This window comes from Pongo pygmaeus, chromosome 20 (genome assembly GCF_028885625.2).
Source record: "Pongo pygmaeus isolate AG05252 chromosome 20, NHGRI_mPonPyg2-v2.0_pri, whole genome shotgun sequence".
Lineage (NCBI taxonomy): Eukaryota > Metazoa > Chordata > Mammalia > Primates > Hominidae > Pongo > Pongo pygmaeus.
In genome coordinates, this window is record NC_072393.2 from 19025158 (window position 1) to 19048118 (window position 22961).

At 57.8% G+C, this 22961-nt stretch overlaps 2 protein-coding genes across 6 annotated transcripts; one reads left to right on the plus strand and one right to left on the minus strand.

Annotated features, from left to right (window-relative positions):
- The first annotated feature begins 4395 nt into the window (after positions 1 to 4395).
- Positions 4396 to 8143, plus strand: REX1BD (required for excision 1-B domain containing). Its single transcript, XM_054466345.2, has 5 exons — positions 4396 to 4723; positions 4816 to 4898; positions 5300 to 5504; positions 6662 to 6741; positions 7914 to 8143. Exons 1-5 carry the CDS (start codon positions 4625 to 4627, stop codon positions 7984 to 7986), a joined length of 540 nt encoding a protein of 179 aa, XP_054322320.1. The 5' UTR covers positions 4396 to 4624; the 3' UTR covers positions 7987 to 8143.
- A 581-nt stretch (positions 8144 to 8724) lies between these two features.
- On the minus strand, positions 8725 to 22391 carry CRLF1 (cytokine receptor like factor 1). Of its 5 annotated transcripts, none has more exons than XM_063657471.1 (10): positions 22140 to 22391; positions 15098 to 15379; positions 14306 to 14435; positions 13966 to 14135; positions 13698 to 13778; positions 12739 to 12896; positions 12469 to 12637; positions 10104 to 10291; positions 9923 to 9965; positions 8725 to 8933 (listed from the first exon to the last, which is right to left on the minus strand). In XM_063657471.1, exons 1-10 carry the CDS (start codon positions 22249 to 22251, stop codon positions 8734 to 8736), a joined length of 1533 nt encoding a protein of 510 aa, XP_063513541.1. In that variant the 5' UTR covers positions 22252 to 22391; the 3' UTR covers positions 8725 to 8733. The 5 variants fall into 5 exon arrangements, with proteins under 5 accessions (XP_063513541.1, XP_063513542.1, XP_063513544.1 ...); XM_063657474.1 differs by lacking the exon at positions 8725 to 8933 and adding an exon at positions 9048 to 9437; XM_063657473.1 differs by lacking the exon at positions 8725 to 8933 and adding an exon at positions 9048 to 9437 and having other exon boundaries at positions 9923 to 9970.
- Positions 22392 to 22961: the final 570 nt, after the last annotated feature.

The window sequence follows — 22961 nt, forward strand, 5'->3', positions numbered from 1 at the left end:
GCATTATTAAGGATCCTAAATTCTCCCCACAAGATAGGACTCAGTCCTTATGAAATGCTATAAGGACGGCCTTTTCTCACAAACAACCTCTTACTTGATTCAGAAACTGCCAACTTGGTCAAGGACAAAACTTCTTTGGCTAGGTACCAGCAAATCCTAAAGACATTACCCGAGGGATGCCACCGAGAAAAGGGAAAAGCATTGTTCCATCCCGGGGATCTAGTATTAGTCAAGTCCCTCCCCTCTACCTCCCCATCCCTAGATACATCGTGGGAAGGACCATATTTGGTTATCCTCTCCACTCCAACTTCAGTCAAGGTGATTGAAGTGGAGTCTTGGATCCATCACACCTGAATCAAACCTTGGATGAAGCCTGAAAAACCCGCAGAATCATTAGCTCAGGAATCTAAGAGTCAGCCAGACAACCTTCTTACACCTGTGAGCCATTGGAAGACTTACACATCCTCTTTCAGAAGGAAAAACCACAGGAAATTAATCAGTGCACATAAGTTCTACCTCAGTTCTTGTTTTAAAAACAGAATGTACTCTAACATCCTAACGTTCCTTGCCTTTGCCCAAGTCTTAACCTTTTCCCGCTCAACGTCTTCCTCTAAAATTATTATTATTATTATTTTTTTTTTTTTTGAGACAGAGTCTCGCTCTGTTGCCCAGGCTGGAGTGCAGTGGCACGATCTCGGCTCACTGCAAGCTCTGCCTTCCGGGTTCACGCCATTCTCCTGCCTCAGCCTCCCGAGTAGCTGGGACTACAGGCGCCCGCCACCACGCCTGGCTAATTTTTTGTATTTTTAGTAGAGACGGGGTTTCACCGTGGTCTCGATCTCCTGACTTCATGATCTGCCCGCCTCGGCCTCCCAAAGTGCTAGGATTACAGGAGTGAGCCACCACACCCGGCCTACCTTGAGGGAATTATAAACATGTCCTCCAGGTTTTTATTTGAAGCACATCCCAGCCAGAGTAACTCATCCTGTTGGGTTTGCATGAACCCTAATTCCCCCTTATATACAGCAGTTCCGGCCCCCCTCAACATATGGGTGGAAAGCTCTGAGGCCTCATACATAGCTAACACTTCTAAGGGTCCAGGATTTTTTCATCCTAGTGATAGGTCCAATTTCCCTGACAGGGCTCAAGCAGCCTTAAAAGCAGCCGCCGCCATTCTCCAACAATTCACTATATCAGCTATCCCAATCGTAGGTTCTGTGGGCACAATAACCTCCTTCTCTTCGCCTCCACTCCTTTGTATCTCCCATCAAGTGTTCCCAGGATCACAAGGTGTGGGACACGTGGCTGGCTGCAACTATAGCTTGCCTTGGATATAGAGTTCAAATATTCTAATTCTTACAGTACCACTACTGGCACCCCCATGTTTTGTGGAAATAAACATGAGCTCCTCGGAAACCCTATTTCAGTCACCTATCCCTTAAGATTTACTAACCCAAGCCAAATAATTCCCCCACCAGAGGCCAAAACAACAAGCAATTACTGCTGGGGCAGACTTCCCTTTGCCCAGGATATCCCCCTCCTGGGACTTTGTTCCTCTCTCACAGGCAAAGGGTAAAAAAAAACCCCATTGCTTCCTGCTTCCTGTCTGGGGAGCGCGAGTTTTTCTCTCTTTTTTTGTTTTTTTGTTTTGTTTTGTTTTTGAGACGGAGTCTCGCTCTGTCGCCCAGGCTGGAGTGCAGTGGCACGATCTCCCTCACTGCAAGCTCCGCCTCCCAGGTTTGCACCATTCTCCTGCCGCAGCCTCCCGAGTAGCTGGGACTACAGGCGCCTGCCACCACACCCAGCTAATTTTTTGTATTTTTAGTAGAGATGGAGTTTCACCGTGTTAGCCAGGATGGTCTTGATCTCCTGACCTCGTGATCCACCTGCCTCGGCCTCCCAAAGTGCTGGGATTATAGGCGTGAGCCGCCGCACCCAGTCAACAGTTTTTCTTAATGCAGCTAGCCACCGGTTTGCCTTACAGGAACCCCATAATACGTCCTTGGCAAATTCTACTCAGCTCCAACTGCTAGGAGTGGCCCATTTGTCCTGAACCCTCAAATCATGGGAATGAGAAATGAATTTAGACCGACCACAGCTGAATTATGAGATTTTCAGCTACAGGGGTGTATAGAACCCCGATAAGGAGTTTTCTTTGTGTGTGGAAGATCCTTCTATATTTGCCTCCCCACCAACTGGACAGGAACTTGTACTTTAGCCTACATAGTACCTCCTGTGACTTATTCCTTTTCAGAAGAGGCAGTAGCTGTGCCCATTCATGCTAAGCTTCAGCCGAGAGCAATCTCACTACTTCCTCTATTGGCTGGTTTAGGATTTACTACCACCTAGGAACTGGAACCGCTGGACTCACAACCTAGATGAAATCTCTCTCCAACTTACTCAAATCCAGAACCAAATAGACTCATTAGCAGCCGTGGTTCTCCAGAACTGGTGAGCACTAGATCTCCGATCTCCTCACTGCTGAAAGGGGAGGAACATGCCTTTTTCTGAAGGAGGAATGTTGTTTTTATGTCAATAAATCAGGCATAGTGAGAGATGGAATTAAATGACTTCAGGACAGAGCCAGCAGACTACATGTTGGGACAACCGAAGCTACCTCAGGGTTCTCACAGCGTGTTCTCCCCTGGCTTCTTCCATTTTTAGGTCCCTTCCTTATGATTATTCTAGGAGTAACCTTTGGCCCATGTCTTTTCAATTCCTTCATCCTTTAATTTCTTTCCGAATAGAATCAATGAAACTAGAAATGTTACTGCAGATGGAACCTCAGATGACTTCAACCAGCACCTATTATCAAGGACCCCTAAACCAGCCTGCTGGCCCATACCCGGACGTTGACACCCAAACCACCTCTCACGAGGAAACCTCAGCTACAGGACCCCTTCTACGCCCCTATTCAGCAGGAAGCAATTAGAGTGGTCATCGTCCCACACCCCAACAGCAGTTGGGCTCTCCTGTTGAGAGACGGGACTGAGGGGTGGAGTTGGCGGGATCTACTGGGCAGGTTTGGGGATTTTCACAAAAGACCCCTGTGACTCAGGGTTTTGAGTTCTTAACGAATCGAGTGAAGGATTCAGAATTAACCACTCCAGGCCAGGCGCGGTGGCTCACGCCTGTAATCCCAGCACTTTGGGAGGCCGAGGCGGGTGGATCACGAGGTCAGGAGATTGAGACCATCCTGGCTAACATGGTGAAAACCCGTCTCTACTAAAAATACAAAAAATTAGCCGGGTGTGGTGGCGGGCGCCTGTGGTCCCAGCTACTGGGGAGGCTGAGGCAGGAGAATGGCGTGAACCCCGGAGGCGGAGCTTGCAGTGAGCCGAGGTCGCGCCACTGCACTCCAGCCTGGGCGACAGAGCGAGACTCTGTCCCACTAAAAAAAAAAGAAAAAAAAAATTAACCACTCCAGAGGAGGATTGAAAAAAGAACCACTCTCAATGGACAAAAAGAAAGGGGAGGGGGTAACACAGGGATATGAGCCCTAGCTACCGGAGCCAGCAACGGCAACCCTTCCAGGTCCCCTTCCAGCATGTGGAAGCTTTCCTTTCGCTTTGTTCAATAAACTGCACTGCTGCTCACTCTCCTGGTCTGTGGACTCTTTTTGAGCTGTAACACTCACCGCGAAGGTCCACAGCTTCATTCTTCAAAGTTAGCGAGACCACGAACCCATCGGCAGGAAAAACTCCCAACTCACTAACAGCCTAGTCCCTTCCCCCTTAAAGGCTGGTGTCTGTCACCCCATACCTGAGCTGGTCCCTCTTCACTAAGTCAGGTTACCAGCATCTTCCTGCTCCTCCGGCTGGGCCCCTGGAGGAGGAAGCTTTCCAAAGCTCAGTCTAGCCCATGTATCCCTCCAGCAGGAAGCTCCAAGCCCTCCTCTGTACTCTGAGGTCGTTCTGGCCCCTGCTATGCCCCAGGCTCAGGGCTATTACACAAGACACCCAATTCAACTCGGTGGGCTGTTGACAACGTCCCTGTCACTGAATCTTGTCTTCACCCCTGTGATTCTCTGAAGAGCCAGTGAATCTCTGTTAATGTCGGTGGAGTTCCAGCCACTGCACTTTTTTTGAGGCAGACTCACTGTGGCTCCGGCTGGAGTGCCGGGGCATGGTCATAGCTCATGGCAGCCCCCAACTCCCGGGCTCAAGCAATCCTCCCACCTCAGCCTCCCGAGTAGCTGGGACTACAGGCGGGAGCCACCATGTCGGGCTAATTGGTCTTTCTGTAGAGATCGGGCCTCCCTAGGTTGCCCAGGCTTACTTAACACTCTTGAACGTCAAAACCCACGCTCAATACCCGCTTCACGTGGAAGTTGGTGTTGAGATACAAGCATAGGAACGAACTCAAGGCTAACAGCTGTTCTGTATTCACAGCCGCACATTCAAGGAAAAACACGATCGGAGGCGGGCCCTGGACGGGAACAAGAAGGGTGGGTGAAGGATGGTGGGCTTGCCTGGGCGGCCGGCCGTCTTGGCTCCCCTTTTCTTCCTCGGGGTCTTCTGGCTGGCCGGCCGCAGGGTAGGGGGTCCGTGGACCTCCCGGCCTGTAGGGGGCGTCGTGAGCAGCGGAAGGGCCTGCTCCGGAGCCTGGCAAGGGCTGCGCAGTCATGATCACCGAGACCGCGGCGGAGCCCACGGTCCCTGCAGTGCCTGCTGCTGAGGAGGCCACCGAAGCTCGGGGACGCGAGGAGCCGGCGTGGCCCTGGGTGAGCCCAGGCCCAAGCGGGAACGGGCGCGGGGCGGGCGGCGCAGACCCGGGGCGCCGGCTTCATGCCCCAGCCGTGCCCCTGTCCCGCAGAAAGACGCCCCGATCCGGACGCTGGTCCAGCGCATCCACCAGCTGCAGGCTGAGCGCGCGCAGGGCTTCCGCCGACTGGAGGAGTGAGTGGGGGTGCGGAGGGGCTCAGGGTTCAGTCCCCTGCCCGCTCCGGGCGTGGGCGTGCTCTCGGCGGGCGTGCCTGGAGGAGGAGCTGGGTCCTCGCGCGGCTGCAGAGTCAGATGGGGCGGGGATTTCGGGGCACCGGGTCCTCACCTTCACGAAAAAGGCCCCACAGCACGTCCCCACTACCCGACGACTCACTCCTCGTGGCTTCTCTCTCCTCCCCAAGAGCAGGGGTGGGCCTGTCTCGCGTTCTCCTGCGGGAGTCGGGAAGCGTCCTTCCTACCTAGCAGTCCTCCCCTCTGGGGTCCGGGGACACTTCCTGGGGGCCTTTCAGGTGGTTGGCGCGGGTGCAGGGCCTGAGAGCCTGGGGGCGCGGCCTCAGGGTCCCCACCTGCCGCAGAGGCCACCGCCAGTACCTGCGCAGCGGTCCTGACTACGACTTCGCGCGCTACCGGAGCACAGTGCACGAGGTGACCCAGGCCTTCGCCGCCGCCTCGCGGGAGGTGCTGGCGGTGGAAGCAGAGCTGGGCGGGCCTCGCAGGCAGCCGCTGCTCGCCGGCCACGTGCGCAGCCTGCAGGAGCTGGAGCAGACGCGGCTGGGCACGGTGAGGCCACCACCCCTTCCCCGCCGTGTCTCTAGGACCCTGGCCTGTTCCTCTCGTGGCGCACCCCTGGTTGGGGGGTGGTCCCAGTATCCCCTACACAGACCTCACCGCTTCCTGTCCCACCCCAATCCTCTATTAAGGCTTCACTTGGGGATTCTCGGACCTTGCCCTCTGCTGTTCATCCCCAATTTTTTTCCAAGTTTTGTCCTTATTCCCAGAGCACTCCCACTTTCTCCCAGCTCCGCCTAAATGCTATTCCAAGATGCCCAGATCCCGCCCCAACAATGCTCCACCCACTCTGGTTGTGCCGCGTCTAGGGTCCCTCCCTCAACCTCCCGTAGATACAGGCGAGGGGCGTCCCAGGCCACGCTTCCTCCGTATTATTCCTCCATCACAGCTTTAGTTCTTTGCCTATTTCTCTCTTGCGATCCTCCTGCTCAGCCCTGCAACCGTGTGTGACTGGAATTCCTAGGCCACGCCCCCCATGAGCGACCCATCTCAGCCTCTTTTTGGCCTTTTTCTTTCTTTTTTTTTTTTTTTTTTTTTAAGACATGGTCTTGCTCTGTCACCCAGACTAGAGTGCAATGGCGCGATCTCGGCTAACTGCAACCTCCGCCTCCCAGGTTCAAGTGATTCTCCTGCCTCAGCTTCCTGAGTAGCTGGGATTACAAGCATAATTTTTGTATTTTGTATTTTTTTTTTAGTAGAGACCGGGTTTTGCCATATGGGCAAGGTTGGTCTCGAACTCCTGGTCTCAAGCGATCTGCCCTCCTCTGCTTCCCGAAGTGCTGGGATTTCAGGCGTGAGCCACCGCGTCCAGGCTTTTTGGCCTACTTTTATCCTGGGTCCCCGTCCCTGGGACCATGAGGCGCAACCTAACCCACCCCTACGGCCAATGCCTGGCTAAGACGTCACTGTTGTTCCCAGGCCACGCCCACATCGCGCTCAGCAAGGCCTCTGGCTTGCCCGCCGTCTCCCTTCTGAGAGAGCCTCTCTAAACTGAATTTCAGACTCTTCCTACACAAAGCACTGCCCCTCGTGGTTCTACCCGGGCACTGCCTTTCTGGGTGCCTCTATCTTTTCCTGAACATCCTTGGAGGGCAGGGGGTGGGTTCTGCTCTTGGAGACATCCTTCCTGTTGCTCATTCCCCCACCAGGTGGCCCTGCTGCAGCTGATGGAGACGCCAGAGCTGGCGGGGCAGGAGGACGCTGTACGGATGCACCAGCTGAAAATGAAGTGAGCGCTGCTGCCCAAGCCGTCTGGCTATGCTCGATTTGCACCACGGTTGGCACGGTCAGACCCTGCCAGCAGAGGAACCCTCTGCCAGTGTACAATGGTGTTCTCACCTGGTGGCCCTCAGATATACACTTCCCCAGAGGGCACAGCCGTGAAACTTCACATCAATTTTGCTGTGCATTGCTGGGACACTGCTGTATACCTCGACACATGCCAATCCTGCACACGTGGCTGTCCGTGGAACTTGGACATGCCCCACTGAGCACAAACCTTCAGATGCCTGTCCTCAGCCCCCAAGCACACACACTCATGTACACACACATCTGACAGTCACACTTCATAACCTCCTGATGCTACACACCCCACCAAGATGGCCTTTTCTTTTCTTTTTTTTCTGAGACAGAGTCTCACTCTGTCGCCAGGCTGGAGTGCAGTGGCATGATCTCAGCTCACTGCAACCTCCGCCTCCCGGGTTCAAGTGATTCCCCTGCCTCACCCTCCTGAGTAGCTGGGACTACAGGCGGCGTGCCACCACGCCCAGCTAATTTTTTGTATTTTAGTAGAGACTGGTTTCACCATGTTGGCCAGGATGGTCTTGATCTCCTGACCTCGTGATCCGCCCACCTCAGCCTCCCAAAGTGCTGGGATTACAGGCGTAAGCCAGCACACCTGGTCCTTTATTTTCTTTTCTTTTTTCTTTCTTTTTCTTGAGACAGAGTCTTGCTCTGTCACCCAGGCTGGAGTGCAGTGGCGCGATCTTGGCTTACCGTAACCTCTGCCTCCTAAGTAGCTTGGATTACAGATGCCCGCCACCATGCCTGGCTAATTCTTGTATTTTTAGTAGAGATGGGGATTCGCCATTTTGGCCAGGCTGGTTTTGAACTCCTGACCTCAGGTGATCTGCCTGTCTCGGCTTCCCAAAGTGCTGGATTACAGGCGTGAGCCACCATGCCCAGCCCAGATGGCCTTTTCTCTCAGCCCACTCTGACCTATGGGGCCACCACTTCTCCCTAGCACCTAAGTGGTCCCTCTTGCTGCTAGTGCTGCCTGGAGGTTTGGCGGCGGGCAGGAGGGCCTGGGGCTCACCACAGCCACAGCCCTCTTGCAGCTTCGCAGCAGCAGCTAATTCGCCCCATCTGGGTTTTATTTATAGTTCCCATCCGCTCTTGTAGGGTAATTAAAACCATGGAGGCGATCAGCGAGGTTCTGCAGGACCTCAGGTTTGATGCGGAATCTGCCGAGTGATGGCGGCTCCCCAGGGATGCGCCGAGGGAGATGGGAAACGGGGCGGATGGCACCCAGCCCAGCCCTAACCGCCAGCTGGCTGGGGTCGCGCCCCACTGCGCTGCTGACCTTCCTGCAGTTCGAGACACCTCCCACAATAAAGAGCTCTTCCTCTGTAGCCGCTCTGCCATCTCTGTGTACAAGGGTGCTGCAGCCAATGTGCCTGGGGAGGGGGCCCCCACAGGGCCAGGGATTGTGGGTAGAAGACTCCCACCCTCCCTAGAAACTCTGAGTTTTTTTTGCTTGAGACAGGGTCTTGCTCTGTCACCCAGGCGAGTGCAGTGGCGAGATCATGGCTCACTGCAGCCTCGACTTCCCCAGGCTCAAGCAGTCCTCCTGCCTCAGCCTCCCAAGTAGCTGGGACTACAGGCACATGCCACCACGAGACCAGTTAATTTTTTTTTTTTTTCTTTTGAGATGGAGTTTTGCTGTTTTTGCCCAGGCTGGAGTACAATGGTACAATCTCGGCTCACTGCAACTTGCACCTCCTGGGTTCAAGGGATTCATCTGCCTCAGCCTCCTGAGTAGTTGGGATTACAGGCATGCACCACCACGCCCAGCTAATTTTGCATTTTTAGTAAAGACGGAGTTTCTCCATGTTGGTCAGGCTGGTCTCGAACTCCCAACCTCATTTGATCCACCCATGTCAGCCTCCCAAAGTGCTGGGATTACAGGCGTGAGCCACGGCGCCCGGCCAATTTTTTGCTTTTAGTAGAGATGAGGTCCCCCTTTGTTGCCCAGGCTGGTCTCCAACTCCTGGCCTTGAGCAGTGCTCCCAGCTTGGCCTCCTAAAGTGCTGGGATTACAGGCATGAGCCTTCGCAGCCAGCCAGCTCAGGTATTTTGAATCACATTCTCCAAGGAGTTCAGAATCAGACCTTGCAAATACTGGAGAGACAGTCTGAAGTCCTGGGAGGTGAAAATTCTAATCTCAAAGGGTCATTAAGACACCTCACATTCCCCTCAAATCTCACAGCCCCCACCCCAGGCCAAGCAAGCCCCAAACTCACCTTCACAATCACAGCACCTATATAGCTCATTTATTTAAAAGGACTCTTTTGGAGGGGCCCTAGGTAGTGGGGAGTAATGACTCCCCTTCTCACCCCCAGCCCTGGCAGGGGTTCTAGGCAACTCAACCAACCCTCACACACACACACACACACACACACACACACACACACACACACACACACACACACACACACCCCCACTGGGGTGCACCCAAAGGTGGCCTCACGTGGGAGTCAGAGCTGTTATGGCCGTTGGAGCTCAGTGGCCACCCTAGCTCCTGCTGAGGGTGGCTCAGGTGCCCTGAAGTGAGGGTACAGAGGTGGCCCCAGTTTGGGTTCGGCCTCTGCGTCTCCACGTGGCAGGGAGGGTGGCCTGAGCCCCCTAGAGCTTATCTGGCAGGACCTGCAGGCAGAGGGGAAGCCAAGCTAAGCAGGGAGTCCGGGAAAGGGCCGCACCACAGAGCCACTGAAGGAGCCTTCATTCGTGTCCTGTCCCCACCGCTTCTGGCTGTGTGAATTTGGGCAGGGTCCTGCCCCTCTCTGGGCCTTGGCGAGGCTATCTGAGCTGCAGGTAAAGCACTTGGCGCAGGGCCAGTATGCAGTAGGTGCCCATGCGTGCTAACTAGGGTGAGTATGTTCATTCATTTCGGACGAGATTCCATTTCGGACATTTTCAGGGCATTGAATGTTCTTAGGCTAAAGGAGACAATGCCAGTTATACAGTAAGTGCTAAGTAAATGCTGATGAATAACAAAGGAAGAGGACGGATTCCATCTCAGCGACTCTAAGGCTGGGGTTGGGAGGCGTGGGGGTGTGAACAAGACCTGCAGCCGCCGGAAGGGGCCCTCCCCTTGCTCCCTCCCGCCCACCCATTCAGGCCCACCTTACCTCTCGCCGTGCCCCGTCTGCCCGAGGGCAGGATCCCCTCGTCCTGTGCTTGGAAGGAAGGCAGAGGTGTCGTGGGGGCTGCAGACCTGCGTCCACAGCCTACTGTCTTTCCCCTCCCCTGTTTTCTGGGCCCCCCAGCTCCCTGTCCCCACCCCCACGCCCGCGGGTCCCTCCTTCCTACCTGGTTGCGGGTCTTGTGCGACTTCTGCATCCAGGCTCGCCACTGGTCGTAGAGGCGGAAGCTGAGGTTGGAGCAGTACGCGTGCTTCTTGAGCCAGCCCAGGAACTGCTTGAGCTCGCGCCGCACCGGCCCCGAGCTCGGCTCTCCGCCCCGCGGCTCGCACGCCCCGCCGCCCGGGCCCGGGCGCTCTGGTGGTGGGCGGAGCGGCAGTGTCAGGGCGCGCCCGGCAGGGGGTGCGCGCGGGCAGGAGAGGGAAGACCCCGGCGCGGCGGGACCATGTTCCCCTCGGGGAACCTCCCTCCCCGTTTCTCAGGGACCGAGTCCTCCCCGCGGCCCTGCACAGCAGCCCAGCTGCGCCCCTGGCCCGGCTGCGCCCCTGGGGAGGTGGGGGGGCGGGGGAAGGAAGGGGCTCCTCCTCCACATCTCCAGGAACCCGATTCCTGTGGCCTGAGCCAGGTGCGAGTGGAGTGGGGGGAGGGGAGAATGAGAGAGGCCAGAGCCCGGGGGATGAGACACAGAGACAGACAGAGCAGGGGGCTGAAAAAGAGAAAGGGAGAAAGACGCACGGATGAGAGAGCCGGGGCCAGGGATGGAGAGATGGAGACGCAGGGTGGGTGAAAGCCAAGGGGGTCAGCCCAGGAGGAAAGGGCCTGATCAGGGTAGGACAGAAACCCTGGGGACATAGGGACAAAGAGATCGAGACAGAGACACAGAGGAAGAGTGACAGATGAAGGGAGACCGAGTGCAAGATGACCCCATGGGACAGTCCCCAGCATGGGCCCATGGGACAGGGAGTGGGCCGGGAGGGCCAGGTGGGAGGCCTGCCTGTCGGCCCAGCTGCCGGCTGCAGCCAGTCCCCAGCAGGCCGGCGGATAAGGACATCGGCCTCACGTCATAAATAAAGCCGGGGACCCGCTGACAGGCCCTGGCACGGCCCCGGCCCCCGCCGCCCCTGCTGGCCTTCCCCGGCCTCCCCAGCCTCCCCTGCGGACGCAGCGGCCTGCTGGCTCCTGTGCAAGAATCGCAGGTGCCGGGCACGAGCAGGGGCCAAGGCTCAGGCCCCTCCCTGCTGCGCTTGCTCCCGCCCACCCCTGAACCTGGAGGGGCCCGGGATAGGGGCTGGGGAGCTGGCTGGAGCCTGATTCTACCCCTCCCTAGCTCTGGGACCCTCTCTGGGCCTCAGTTTCCCTATCATCTCACGAGCCAGAGTGAGCTTGGACTTCCCGGTGAACTAAGTTTAGACCTGTGTGATCTCCTAGAGCCTCAGTGTCCTCACCTGAGAAAAAGCGGCCTCCCTTGCATTGAAACCCTGGGGGAACCGGGCAATAAGTATCTCCATGCCAACTGCCTGCAAACACTTAGGTGGCACCCACCATATGGGCACTTGCCACAAATTATGTCATCCAACCCTCATAACAGCCCAAGGCAAGTGGGATTCTCCATCCCACCTTCCAGATGGGGAAACGGAGGCCAGACATTCCAAGTAACAGCTTTCGTTTCATTTCACAAAAGAGAGACTAGAGGCCTGTGGACCCGGAGAAATCCCAGACAGCAAGAGGAAGCAGACCTAGGCACCTAATCATTCCCATCCCCCAGCCTTGATCAGAAGGAGAAACTAAGGCCCATCAAAGTGGGAGTTGGCAGCCCATTGGCCTTAGAAGCAGGGGTCTCAAACTCACTGGCCGTCTTAGGAGGGAGTCTGAGTGGCCAAAACAGACCAGATGGGGATGGGCAAATGGAGAGTGAGGGTCCTGAGAAGGGGAGACCACTGCTGGTGGGGGCTGTGGGCCATGCTGTTACATTTTCTAGAGAATTTATTTTTCTAGGGAATCTAGGATATTTGTGTAAAAACTTCCTGGGTTTAAAATTTCTACTAGTTGGTCAAACGTTTTTTTTGTTTTCCAAACAACAGGCCAAAGAAAATAAATCCAAGGGCCACATTCAGCTCTGGGGGGGCCACCAGTTTGAGACTTCTACTCTCTTGGAGACAATCAGGAAACAGGCTGGGCGCGGTGTCTCACACCTGTAATCCCAGCACTTTGGGAGGCTGAAATGGGCAGATCACCCGAGGTCAGGAGGTCGAGACCAGCCTGGCCAACATGGTGAAATCCTGTCTCTACTAAAACATACAAAAATTAGCTGCGCATGTTGGCGCGTGCCTGTAGTCGCAGCTACTTGGGAGGCTGAGGTAGGAGAATCGCTTGAAACCGGGAGGCAGAGGTTGCAGTGAGTGCAGATCACGCCACTACGCGACAGAATGAGGCTGTGTCTCAAAAGAAAAAAAAAGAAAAGAAAACAAGGAAACAGAGGCTCTAGCTGGTTGGGGACTGGCCGCTGGATCACCCAGCCCTAGGGGGGTGCTCACCACTGCGGGGAGTGGAGGCGGCTGTGGGGTGGCTCCACTCACTCCAGATCCCGGCTTTCTTGGAGCCATAGATGCCAAAGGGGTTGCAGCGCACTTGCACGAAGTACACGGTGCCGGGTTTCAGGCCGGCCAGGCGGCAGGAGGTCTGGTTGCTCACATCGTCCACCACCTGGACAGTGAGGACAAGGTCAGAGTAGAGGGCGGGGCCTAGCAGGAGCGGGGGCGGGGCCTGGAAGGAACAGGGGCGGAGTCAGGGAAGGGGCGGGTCACCTTCCAGTCCACACTGTCCTCCACTCGGTAGCGGATCTGGTATTTGGCTTGAAAGAGGAAATCCTTGAGGGCGGGTGGCGACACCCAGCGCACGCTCAGCTGGTCCTCCAGGCCCCCGACGCGGCTCACATGCACGTCGGGCGGGGGGTCCGTGGTCACTGCGGGGCGGAGGAGGGCCCCTCTCAGCCTGGGACTGTCTGGGTTTAACTCTCCCCAGCAGTGTGGCCCAGGGCACTTGGCCTAGATGGCACCTGCCTCTGTTTTCCTCCTCCTCCCTCTGCCCCAACCCCCAGGACTGGTGGATTACACGATATATAATATTGGAGAAACACTCAGCACCTAATTAATGTTAGCTGTTATCACCATTATTATCTGTGACGGGAGAAACATAACCCTATCTTCAACTGACTATGGGAAAGCAGACATTGTGGGGTTGATGATATTATTATCATCATGCTTAGGAGGCCAGGGGCTGTCAGGCCGGCAGCCTTCTGGGAACCCCCCTGCCACCCCCTCCCCACTCACACCTCCCTTCCACTCTTACTGAAATCTTTGATGTGACATTTTGCTGGGTGCAGAGAAGCAACTGAGGCTTAGAACTTTCCCACTGTAGCTTTAGGATGTGGGGAAGAGTGAGGCAGGCTGCGGGGGCAGGGATGGGGGCTACAACCCAGGCATATGTGTGTGTTGGGGGGGTCTGAGGATCCTTCTGGGGGTCCCTGAGGGCAGCAGGGTGAGCTGGCCTCTCCCCCTGAGGCCTTGGTGAGGGGCCTAAAGGGTTAAGGCACAGGCCTGCTTGGGGCTGAGAAACACTCTAATTAGATTAGGCTCAATTCTGCTCACAGATCATCCATTTCCTGCCTCCCGCCCTGCACCCCCCAGCTCCAGGCCTCGGCTTCCTGGGGCGCCTCCCGACCTGGGCGCCCCCTCCCCTCTCCCCAGGGCCCCCTCCTGCACACCTGGGCTGCCGAGGGGGAGGTGGCCAGGCCAGGTGTTCTCCATGGAGTGGGGGTATCCTGGCTGTTTCTGGGGGCTGCGGACTGATGAGCGGATGCTCAGCTACTTACCTACCTTCCCTCTGACCAGCAGGGACAACCCGGGAGTTGCCGGGCTGGGGAGGGGCAGGCGGGACCCTAGGAAAAATGAGAAGGTGCAGGGGACCCCTTGGGATGCTCGGTGGGTGGGGCTGGTGCCGAGGGAGGGGCTTAGCGGACACTGGGGGCTCACCCACATCCAGGATATCCAGCGTGAGCACATCGGAGCGGGCAGAGCCCAGGCGGTTGGTGGCCTCCACCCAGATCTCATAGGGTGTAAAGAGAGCCAGGTCCTTGGGGATGTGGCAGGAGTGGGGCCCCACTGTGTGGTACTCCTCACATGTGTTGTCCTGCCCATACCACCTGCGGGGATGGGAGGGCGACAGGACGCATGAGGGTTCCTTCTGGCCCCCAGACCTCACCATGGCAGCCTCAGGGTGCAGACAGCACATGGGGGCTCAGAGAGGGTCTGCGTTGGTCAAGGTCACGCAGCCAGCCTGGGACACACACATCGCCCTCAGGCCACCACCAACCTAAGCTTGTACTTGAGGGAGTAGTTGGTGTGGAGGAAGGTCTCCCCGTGGGCCCCTGGCGTCCAGCGGCAGGTCAAGTCCTTCATGTTCTTGGACCAGCAGCTGATGTTGACAGGTTTCTCTGGGGGCACTGGAGAAGGGGAGGGTGCAGGAAGCAGGCTGAAGGTCTAGACTAGCTGAGCCTGGGCCGAGGGGTTGCTGCCCACCCACCAGGCCCCCACCTTGGAGTGGAAGGAGGGCAGACAGGACAGTCTCAGCCCTGTGCTGAGAAATGCCAGTACAGTTGGTGTGACAACTGCAAGGGCTCTTGAGAGGCTGGTGACTCGATCTCCAGGTTCTTTTTCTTTTTTCGAGGCAAAGTCTCGCTCTGTCCCCCAGGCTGGAGTGCAATGGTGCCATCTCAGCTCACTGCAACCTCCGCCTCCCGGGTTCAAGCGATTCTCCTGTCTCAGCCTCTCAAGTAGCTCGGATTACAGGTGCCTGTCAGCACGCCTGGCTAATTTTTGTATTTTTAGTAGAGATGGGGTTTCGCCATGTTGGCCAGCCTGGCCTCGAACTCCTGGCTTCAAGTGATCCACCCACCTCGGCCTCCCAAAGTGCTGGGCTTACAGGCATGAGCCACCTTGCCCGACCGGGTCTCCAGGTTCTCATTCCCACCTCAAAGACCTGCATAGCCATGCCAGTGTGCCCACAGCTCATCCCCAGGCCAGAAGGCCCACGATTCATGCCTCACTCCAGAGGGAGATGCCGCTCCCAAGAGCTACCCCTGGGGTGTCCTGGGTGCGGACTTACAGCCAACATAGAGGCAGGAGCCAGCCAGGATGCTGCCGTCACGGGCGTGGCACACGAGGTTGTCCCCCGACTGCTGCCTGGACCCGTTGAGGTTGGCCAGGGCCAGGGCCAATGTGGAAGCATTGAGCACACGGGAGAGCTCAGGGGGCAGGCGGCGCCCGTTGAGGGTCCAGTAGAGGCCCTCGGCGGTGGCTCCTGGTGGGTCTCCGTGCACTGAGCAGGTGGCCAGCAGGGAGGAGCCGATGAGAAGCGTGGGATCCTGGGGGCTGATCACAGCTGTGTCTGGGGTCAAAGAGGAGTACGTGTCAGGACAGGGCGGGGACCCTCCAAGCCCCCAACCATGCCAGGACCTCCAGGGTTCATGGTGGTCCTGAGAAGACACCGTTAATGATTGTCCCCCATTTTACAGATAGGGAAGGTGAAGATCAGTTAGGTTAAATGCTCAGGGCAACACTGGTGGCCAAACTGACAGACCTGGAGTTGTCCAGGTCTGTCTGACTCCAACACTGGATCCTTCCAAAACTCTTCATCACTGACATGCTTAAAGTTCTCTGAGGGGTAACACAACTCGGGTATACAGGCTCATTCGGATCCAAGTGACTCTTGCTTAGCACATTGTTATGACAAACACTATGCTTTGCTTTTTTTTTTTTTTTTTTGAGACGGAGTCTCGCTCTGTCACCCAGGCTAGAGTGCAGTGGCACAATCTCAGCTCACTGCAACCTCCGCCTCCCGGGTTCAAGCAATTCTTCTGCCTCAGCCTCCCGAGTAGCTGGGACTACAGGTGGGCACCACCATGCCTGACTAACTTTTGTATTTTTAGTAGAGACAGGGTTTCACCATATTGGCCAGGCTGGTCTTGAACTCCTGACCTCGTGATCCACCTCCCTCGGCCTCTCAAAGTGCTGGGATTACAGGAGTGAGCCAACATGCCCAGGCATGCTTTGCTTTTTATTTTTTTAGCGACAGGGTCTCACTCTGTCGGCCAGGCTGGAGTGCAGTGGCGTGATCACAGCTCACTGCAGCCTTGATCTCCTGGGTTCAAGCGATCCTCCCTCATCTCAGCTCCCAAGTAGCTGGGACTACAGGTGTGCACCACCACACCTGGCTGATTTTTAAATATTTTTTTAGAGATGAGGTCTCGCTACTTTGCTCAGGCTGGTCTTGAACTCCTGGCCTCAAGCGATCCTCCCACCTTGGCCTCCCAAAGTCCTGGGATCACAGGCATGAGCTTTGGTGCCTAGCCTTCTTTATTTTTCATTCTCATTTTGTTTTTCTTTTTTGGCAACTAGAAACAAAAGATCGTGGGTTCTTCCTGTGATACTCCCAGAGCCTCACACATAGTAGGTGTTTCTGTGGGGGAAGGGCACTGCTTAAAATGAAAGCCCTGACCCTTATTTGAATCATTAAGAGCACCATTTTTTTTTTTTTTTGAGATGGAGTTTTGCTCTTGTTGCCCAGGCTGGAGCACAATGGCACGATCTCGGCTCACCACAACCTCTGCCTCCCAGGTTCAAGAGATTCTCCTGCCTCAGCCTCCCAAGTAGCTGGGATTACAGGCATGTGTCACCACACCCAGCTAATTTTGTATTTTTAGTAGAGATGGGGTTTCTCCATGTTGGTCAGGCTGGTCTCGAACTCCTGACCTCAGGTGATCCACCCGCCTCAGCCTCCCAAAGGGCTGGGATTACAGGCATGAGCCACTGCACCTGGCTAAGAGCACCATTTATTATTATTATTATTATTATTGTTATTATTATTATTATTTGAGACAGAGTCTCCTTCTGTCACCCAGGCTAGAGTGCAATGGCACTATCTCGGCTCACTGCAACCTCCACCTCCCAGTTTTAATTGATTCTCCTGCCTCAGCCTCCCGAGTAGCTGGGATTATAGGTGCACACCACTGTGCCCGGCTAATTTTTGTATTTTTAGTAGAGATGTGGTTTCACCATGCTGGTCAGGCTGGTTTCGAACTCCTGACCTTGTGATCTGCCTGCCTCAGCCTCCCAAAGTGCTGGGATTACAGGGGTGAACCACTGCGCCCAGCCTGTATTTTTAGTAGAGTCGAAGTATCGCCATGTTGGCCAGGCTGGTCTCGAACTCCTGACCTCAAGTGATCCACCCGCCTCAGCCTCCCAAAGTGCTGGGATGACAGGCGTGAGTCATTGCGCCCGGCCTAACAGCACCATTTATTGAGCACTTGTTGTGTTCTGAATACTGGGCTAAGACTTTACCTACATTTTCTCGGCCAGTCCTGCTTATGTTAAAGATGAAAAAACTCCGGCTCTGAAAGATGGAGTTTCCTTGCTGGAATGAGGGAAGGCCATACTAGTTAGGCCCAGATTTTCTGGTCTCCAAAGTTCTGCTCCACACTGCTTACCTCTGGAACTAAAGGCAGCCCTGGCAAACTGCACGTCCCCACCTCCCATCCAAAGGGACTTGACATCATCGCTGTTTCCCTCTACTCAGTTTTCCTCATCTGCAAAGTGGGAACGAGAAAGCTCTTTGTCTCCTGGGCTATTGTGAAAGTCAGAGGGGAAAGGACTTCCTGAACCAGGTTGTGTGTGAGTCGGGTACTAGGCACAGGAACCTTGGGGACGCCCATGGGTGGTTGATGCCTCCTCTCCTGCTGGCCTTCAGGGAAGCCCAGGAGTTCCCCTTCTGGAGACCAGAACCTAAGAAGAAACTATTTTGTCCATAGGGAAACCAAGGCCCAGAGAAGGAGGAGGGGGTGCACAGGCCAACCTCCCGATGCCTCTCTGAGTCTCAGTTTCCCCATCTGGGAAGTGGGCATCAATGTCATGGGGTTGGCTGGGTGCGGTGGCTCACGCCTGTAATCCCAGCACTTTGAGAGGCTGAGGTGGGTGGATCACGTGAGGTCAAGAGTTTGAGACAGGCTGGGCAACATGGTGAAACCCTGTCTCTACCAAAAATACAAAAATTCGCCAGGTGGAGAGGGGGTGGTGGCCCATGCCTGTGGTCTTAGCTACTTGGGAGGTTGAGGCAGGAGGATCGCTGGAGCCCGGGAAGTTGAGGCTGCAGTGAGCCATGAGTGCACCACCGCACTCCAGCCTGGGTGACAGTGAGACCCTGTCTCAAAAAAGAAACAAAAAATTTAAATTTAAATTTATAAAAACCAACAAAACAAACCTCATGAGGTTGTTTGAGAGGAGTGAACATACTGTTGGAGACAATATTTTCCCATGAGATCTTTAAACCAAGTTGACCCGGACTCGAATGCCCCCAGCCTGACTCAGTGTTACACTTTTTTTTTTTTTTTTTGAGACAGAGTCTCACTCTGTCACCCAGGCTGGAGTGCAGTGGCACAATCTCGGCTCACCATAACCTCCACACCCAGCTAATTTTTGTATTTTTAGGAGAGATGGAGTTTCACCATGTTGGCCAGGCTGGTCTCAAACTCTTGACCTCCAGTGATCCACCCTCCTTGGCCTCCCAAAGTGCTGGGATGACAGCCCTGAGCCACCGCACCCGGCCTCAGTGTTTTACTTCTTTGAGCCTCTGTAAAGGGGCTTCTCATTCCACACAGAGTGGTTGTAAAGACTCATCCACTCCTTTGTTCGTTCACGCATTCATCTATTCATTCACAGGGTACCTATAGTGTGTCAGGATCTGTGGGCACTAGGGTGATGCCCAAGACACACAAGAGTCCTGCCTTTGTGGGCATCAAATCCAAGGAAGCAGCAGGAAAAAGGAATAAATAAATATCTAAGACAATAACTAGGGGAGAAAGTAAAGTAGGGGCTGGAGGAAGACAGAGTAGTGGCAGAAGCTCGGGAGGCATCTGGGGAGGTGACCTTTGAGCACAGACCTGAATAAAATAAGAGAAGTAACTGTGACATTATCTAACAGAGCATGTCCAGGCAGTGGGAGCTGCAAGTGCCAAGGTCCTGGGGCAGAAGCGGTGGGAAATGAGGTTTGAGAGGTCAGAGACCCTGACCTGCAGGGAGGAGGGATTCCAGGGTTCTCAGCCGGGGAGGGGGGGATGCGGTGAGATTTGCATTAAAAGGACTCCCCAGGCGGCTGGAAGAAGGGACTGCAGGAGGCAGGGGCAGCCCAGCTTCGCAGAGATGGCAGCCAAGGACAGGGTGATCCCGGCCCCTGGGGAGGCCCCCTGAATGCCAGAGCTGCCCTGCACTTGCCCTCACTGCCCCAGATGGAAGAGGTGGGGTGGACACGGTTCTTCGGCCGGCCCTGATGATTTTCCGGGGCAAACTTGGCTCGAGGGCTCTGTCTCGCTGGAGCCTGGAATCGCAGTTGCGCTTGGGGCTTGGCCCAGGGCTCGCCGGAGGTCTCCGCGTCCGTGCGAAGGAGCCGGCTGAGCGGGCCAGAGCCGAGGAGGCGGGGGCGGCCGAGGGGGGCGGGGGGCTGGGGGCCAGGGGGCCGCCCTGGAGGTCCCAGGCAGCCAGCCGCCCGCTAATTCGGAATTCCTTCTGCATGAACTCGGGCGTGCCAGCGTCTCTGCCCCGGCCCACCCACCGCTTCCTGCCTGGGCCCCCCCAACAGAGTGGGAGGCACGGCCAGGCCTGCCCAGACCCCAGGCCCCTCTCAGCCCTTCTAGAGTGGGTCTCGCCCCTCCTGCCCCCCCACCCGCCATCATGGCCTGGGCAGGAAGGGTCTCTCTGGGGGGTCCTGCCTGGGGGGCGCTGCCCCTCTGCCACACCCGCCTGGCCTGGGCTGGCGTGGCTCACTCGCCAGCAGCTGCAGCTGCCCTCCCGGGGCTGGGCGGGGGACACCGGGCGGCGACGGGTTGTCGGGGGAAGGCAAGGCCAGGCGGGCCAGGACAGGCCAATCTCCCACCCTCTAGCCCCAGCCGGTAAGGTCAGAAGGACACTTTCTCCTCCCTGGATATGGGCGCAACCCCAGTGGGAGAACCTGGGCAATTGACTTCCCCTCTCCAGTTCTCAATTTTCTCCTCCGTAAAATGGGAGGAGAAATACGTTCTACTTGCTGGGGAGATCAATGAGATGTGATTGCCATCCAATGTCCAGAGGGCTCAGAAGCCTGAAGCCCCCAGGAATTACAAAGATGACAGCCCCTCCCAGCTCTGGGGTCCGGGCTGACTAGGCACTCCCTCCAGGCCTCCACAAACAATGGGCTAAGGCGCTGGGGACAGGGATGCACGCACTCCAGGCCAGGCGGGGGAGCAGCTGGGAACAGCCCACTGAGTCGGAGTTGGTGGGGGCTTGGCTTGGTTTGGAGGGCCTCCTAGAGGGCTCCCCAAAGCAGATCCCTAGGTTGGGCTTTTGAACAGCCCCCTTTTCATTCCCTGCCTCCCCTCCTTTCCCGCAGAGCTGGGGCCTTTAAAAGTTTTTTCTCTCCTCTTTTCCCAATCTGGAGCCACTGCCGTTATTAAAAAGGAACACCATGTGTTTTAAAAGGGAAAAGTGTGAGATTCTCTGCAAGCAGGGCGGAAGGGTGGCCTCCATCCCAGGGTCCCCACGGGGGTCCCCATCGCCTGTCCCGCTGGTACCTGCAGACACTTTACGACCCACCCGCCTGCTGGTCAGGTGCTAAGACACACCGTAAGTAGAAACATATTGCCGAGGTGTGAGAATCTTTTATTTAATTTCTTTCCCCCTTAAAGGAAAAACACACTTACAATGCCCCCCCCACCCCCTACACCTTCGCCTGCTGCTCTACTGGCTGAAAACAAAGCTTGGCGCTCACAGTGGCACTCACAGGCGCTGCCCACCGCCTGGCAGAGCCGTCAGGGGCCCTGGGAGGGCCCGAGGTAGCCCCTCACCTGAAAGCCGGGGGAGAGCCAGGCTTTCAGCAAGTGCCCCTAGAGGATGCCCGGACCCTGTCTCTTCCCGGAGGAGCCCTATAGGCAGCCCGCAAACAGCCCAGCACAGGGTGGGTGAGCCTGGAAGCAGTGTGTGCCCGGCGACCCCCGGGGTGGCCCGTGCGCCTGCATGGGGTGCGTGGAGTGACTGAACGTCTGGGGCGAGTTGTGCCTGCCTCTGTGCCCCTGGGTCGCCTCCCCTGTGGGATGTGTGTGACCATGAATGTCTGTGTCGGGGATGGAATGTGTGTTCGTCCGCGATGGTGTGCGAATGTGCATCTGGGATGCAGTGTGCGCGAGTTTGAGGGCGAGGGTGACGGGCCACAAGCCAGTGTGATTCTTTGTGTGTCTCTGGGCGTGTCCCAGAGCGGGTCTGGATACGGAGACGTATCCTTGCGGGGGTGTTCCTTGGATGGGGGGCCCCAGAGTGCCTGAGGCCAGAAGTCCCTCCAGGGCGGGGGTCTTGGCCTGTAAGGGCAGCGGGTTCCCAGTGGGCCCCCTCAAAGTTTGGGCCCCCTCAAAGTTTGGGCCCGCTGGTGCCCGGACTCACTGGCTCCCGCTCCCTCTCCCTCTCACCCACTAGCTCACAAAGATTCCTCTCGCTGGAGGCTGTCCGCCCGACGCAGCCGGGCTGAAAACGGTTCTAAGCGCCGCCGGTGGCGGGGACTCCGCGGACCCCCGTGCGCCGGGTCCCGCAGGGGGAGGGCGGTGACGCCGGCCCGTGGAGAGACAAGTCCCCGGGGACCCCGGGCTGCGCGCCAGGCGGCCAGAGCGGCCCCCCTGCGGCCCCGCCCTCCCCGTGGGGCTCATCCCTCCGCCTGGGGGGACCCGCTGGGGGCCCGCACCCAGCGCGCCAACCGCGTGCGCCCCCGCCTGGGAGCGGTGCCCTGCAGTCCCAGCGGCTCAGAGTCCACCGAAGCAGACGCGTGCGCCCGCCACGTCCTGGCGTGCAGAGGGTCTCAGGCCGCGATCCCCCCAGCCCCCGGGGGCCTGGCCTGGCGCCCTCGGCCCAGCTGCCCAGGTAACAGGGCCTTGGGCGCGGAAGCAGGACTCTCTGGACAGTGGACTGCGGCGCCGCGTGCCCCGCAGGTGAGGGCGCCCCGAGGGCTGCGCCGGGGGCGCCTTCCTTTGTTCCCCGGCCGTCCAGGTGGCGCCCGCGCCCCCTCCCCCCGCGGCTGCCCCCGGGGCGCCCGCCCTCTGCTCTGGCAGGGGGGAAGGAGTGGGGCGCCGGGTACTCACGGGCTCCTGATCCGGCTCGCGGCGCCCCGAGGACGCAGAGCAGCAGCAGGGGCAGCAACGGCGGCGGCTGCCGCGCGGATTGGGCGGCGGGGCCCCGGCGGCCGGCGGGCATGGGGCCGGCGCTGCCGGGGGCGCGCGGCGGGCGGCGGCTCAGCGGCGGTGGCGCAGGGCGCGGGACGCAGGCCGGGCGCGGGAGGGCGCGGGCCAGGCCGCCCGCACGTCGCTGGGCGCGGACTCGGAGGCCGGAGCAAGTCTGAGCAGCCGAATTGACAAGGCGCTAATGCGCCGCTGGCCCCGCCCGGCCCCGCCCCCGGCCCGGCCCGGCCCCGGGGGGGCGGCGGGCCCCGCACCGGCCTCCCCGCCGCCCTCCCGCCCGCGGGCACCGCGCGCCCCGCCCGTCCGGCCTCCGCCCCACCGAGAACCGCGCGCGCCCTATCCCGCGGCCCAAAGCCCCCTAACTCAACCCCTACCGGCCCAGGACCTCCCTCTCCAACCCTGCCAGCTACAGGCTTCCCACCCCCAGTCTGGGACCCGGCACCCCCAATCCCGTTTCCATAACCCTGCCCACTTCCCTGCACCCTCCTCTCACCCCAGTGCCTCTTCAGTGGCCCCTTTGGTCCCCAACCCTGCCCCGCTCCTCCATTCTCCCCTCCACGGCCCAATCTTCTGTCTCGGCCCCCACCCCAGCTCTGGCCCCGCCCCCCCCCACCGAGCGGTCCCTGAGTCCCGCCTACCCCCATCTCCAGCCCCTCAGCCTTCCCAGGGGCCTAAAAGTCACCCCTAGCCCCACGCCCTCGGCGCGCGGGTTCCAGCCCTCCCACC

Coding starts and splice junctions, on each gene's coding strand:
- REX1BD (XM_054466345.2), top strand. CDS start 4,625: ATGATCACCGAGACCGCGGCGGAGCCCACGGTCCCTGCAGTGCCTGCT. Junction 4,899..5,299: donor GGCTTCCGCCGACTGGAGGA/GTGAGTGGGGGT, acceptor CACCTGCCGCAG/AGGCCACCGCCAGTACCTGC. Junction 6,742..7,913: donor ATGCACCAGCTGAAAATGAA/GTGAGCGCTGCT, acceptor CCGCTCTTGTAG/GGTAATTAAAACCATGGAGG.
- CRLF1 (XM_063657471.1), bottom strand. CDS start 22,251: ATGCCCGCCGGCCGCCGGGGCCCCGCCGCCCAATCCGCGCGGCAGCCG. Junction 12,638..12,738: donor AGGACAGTGTGGACTGGAAG/GTGACCCGCCCC, acceptor CTCACTGTCCAG/GTGGTGGACGATGTGAGCAA. Junction 10,292..12,468: donor CGCCTCCACTCCCCGCAGTG/GTGAGCACCCCC, acceptor GCCCACCACCAG/AGCGCCCGGGCCCGGGCGGC.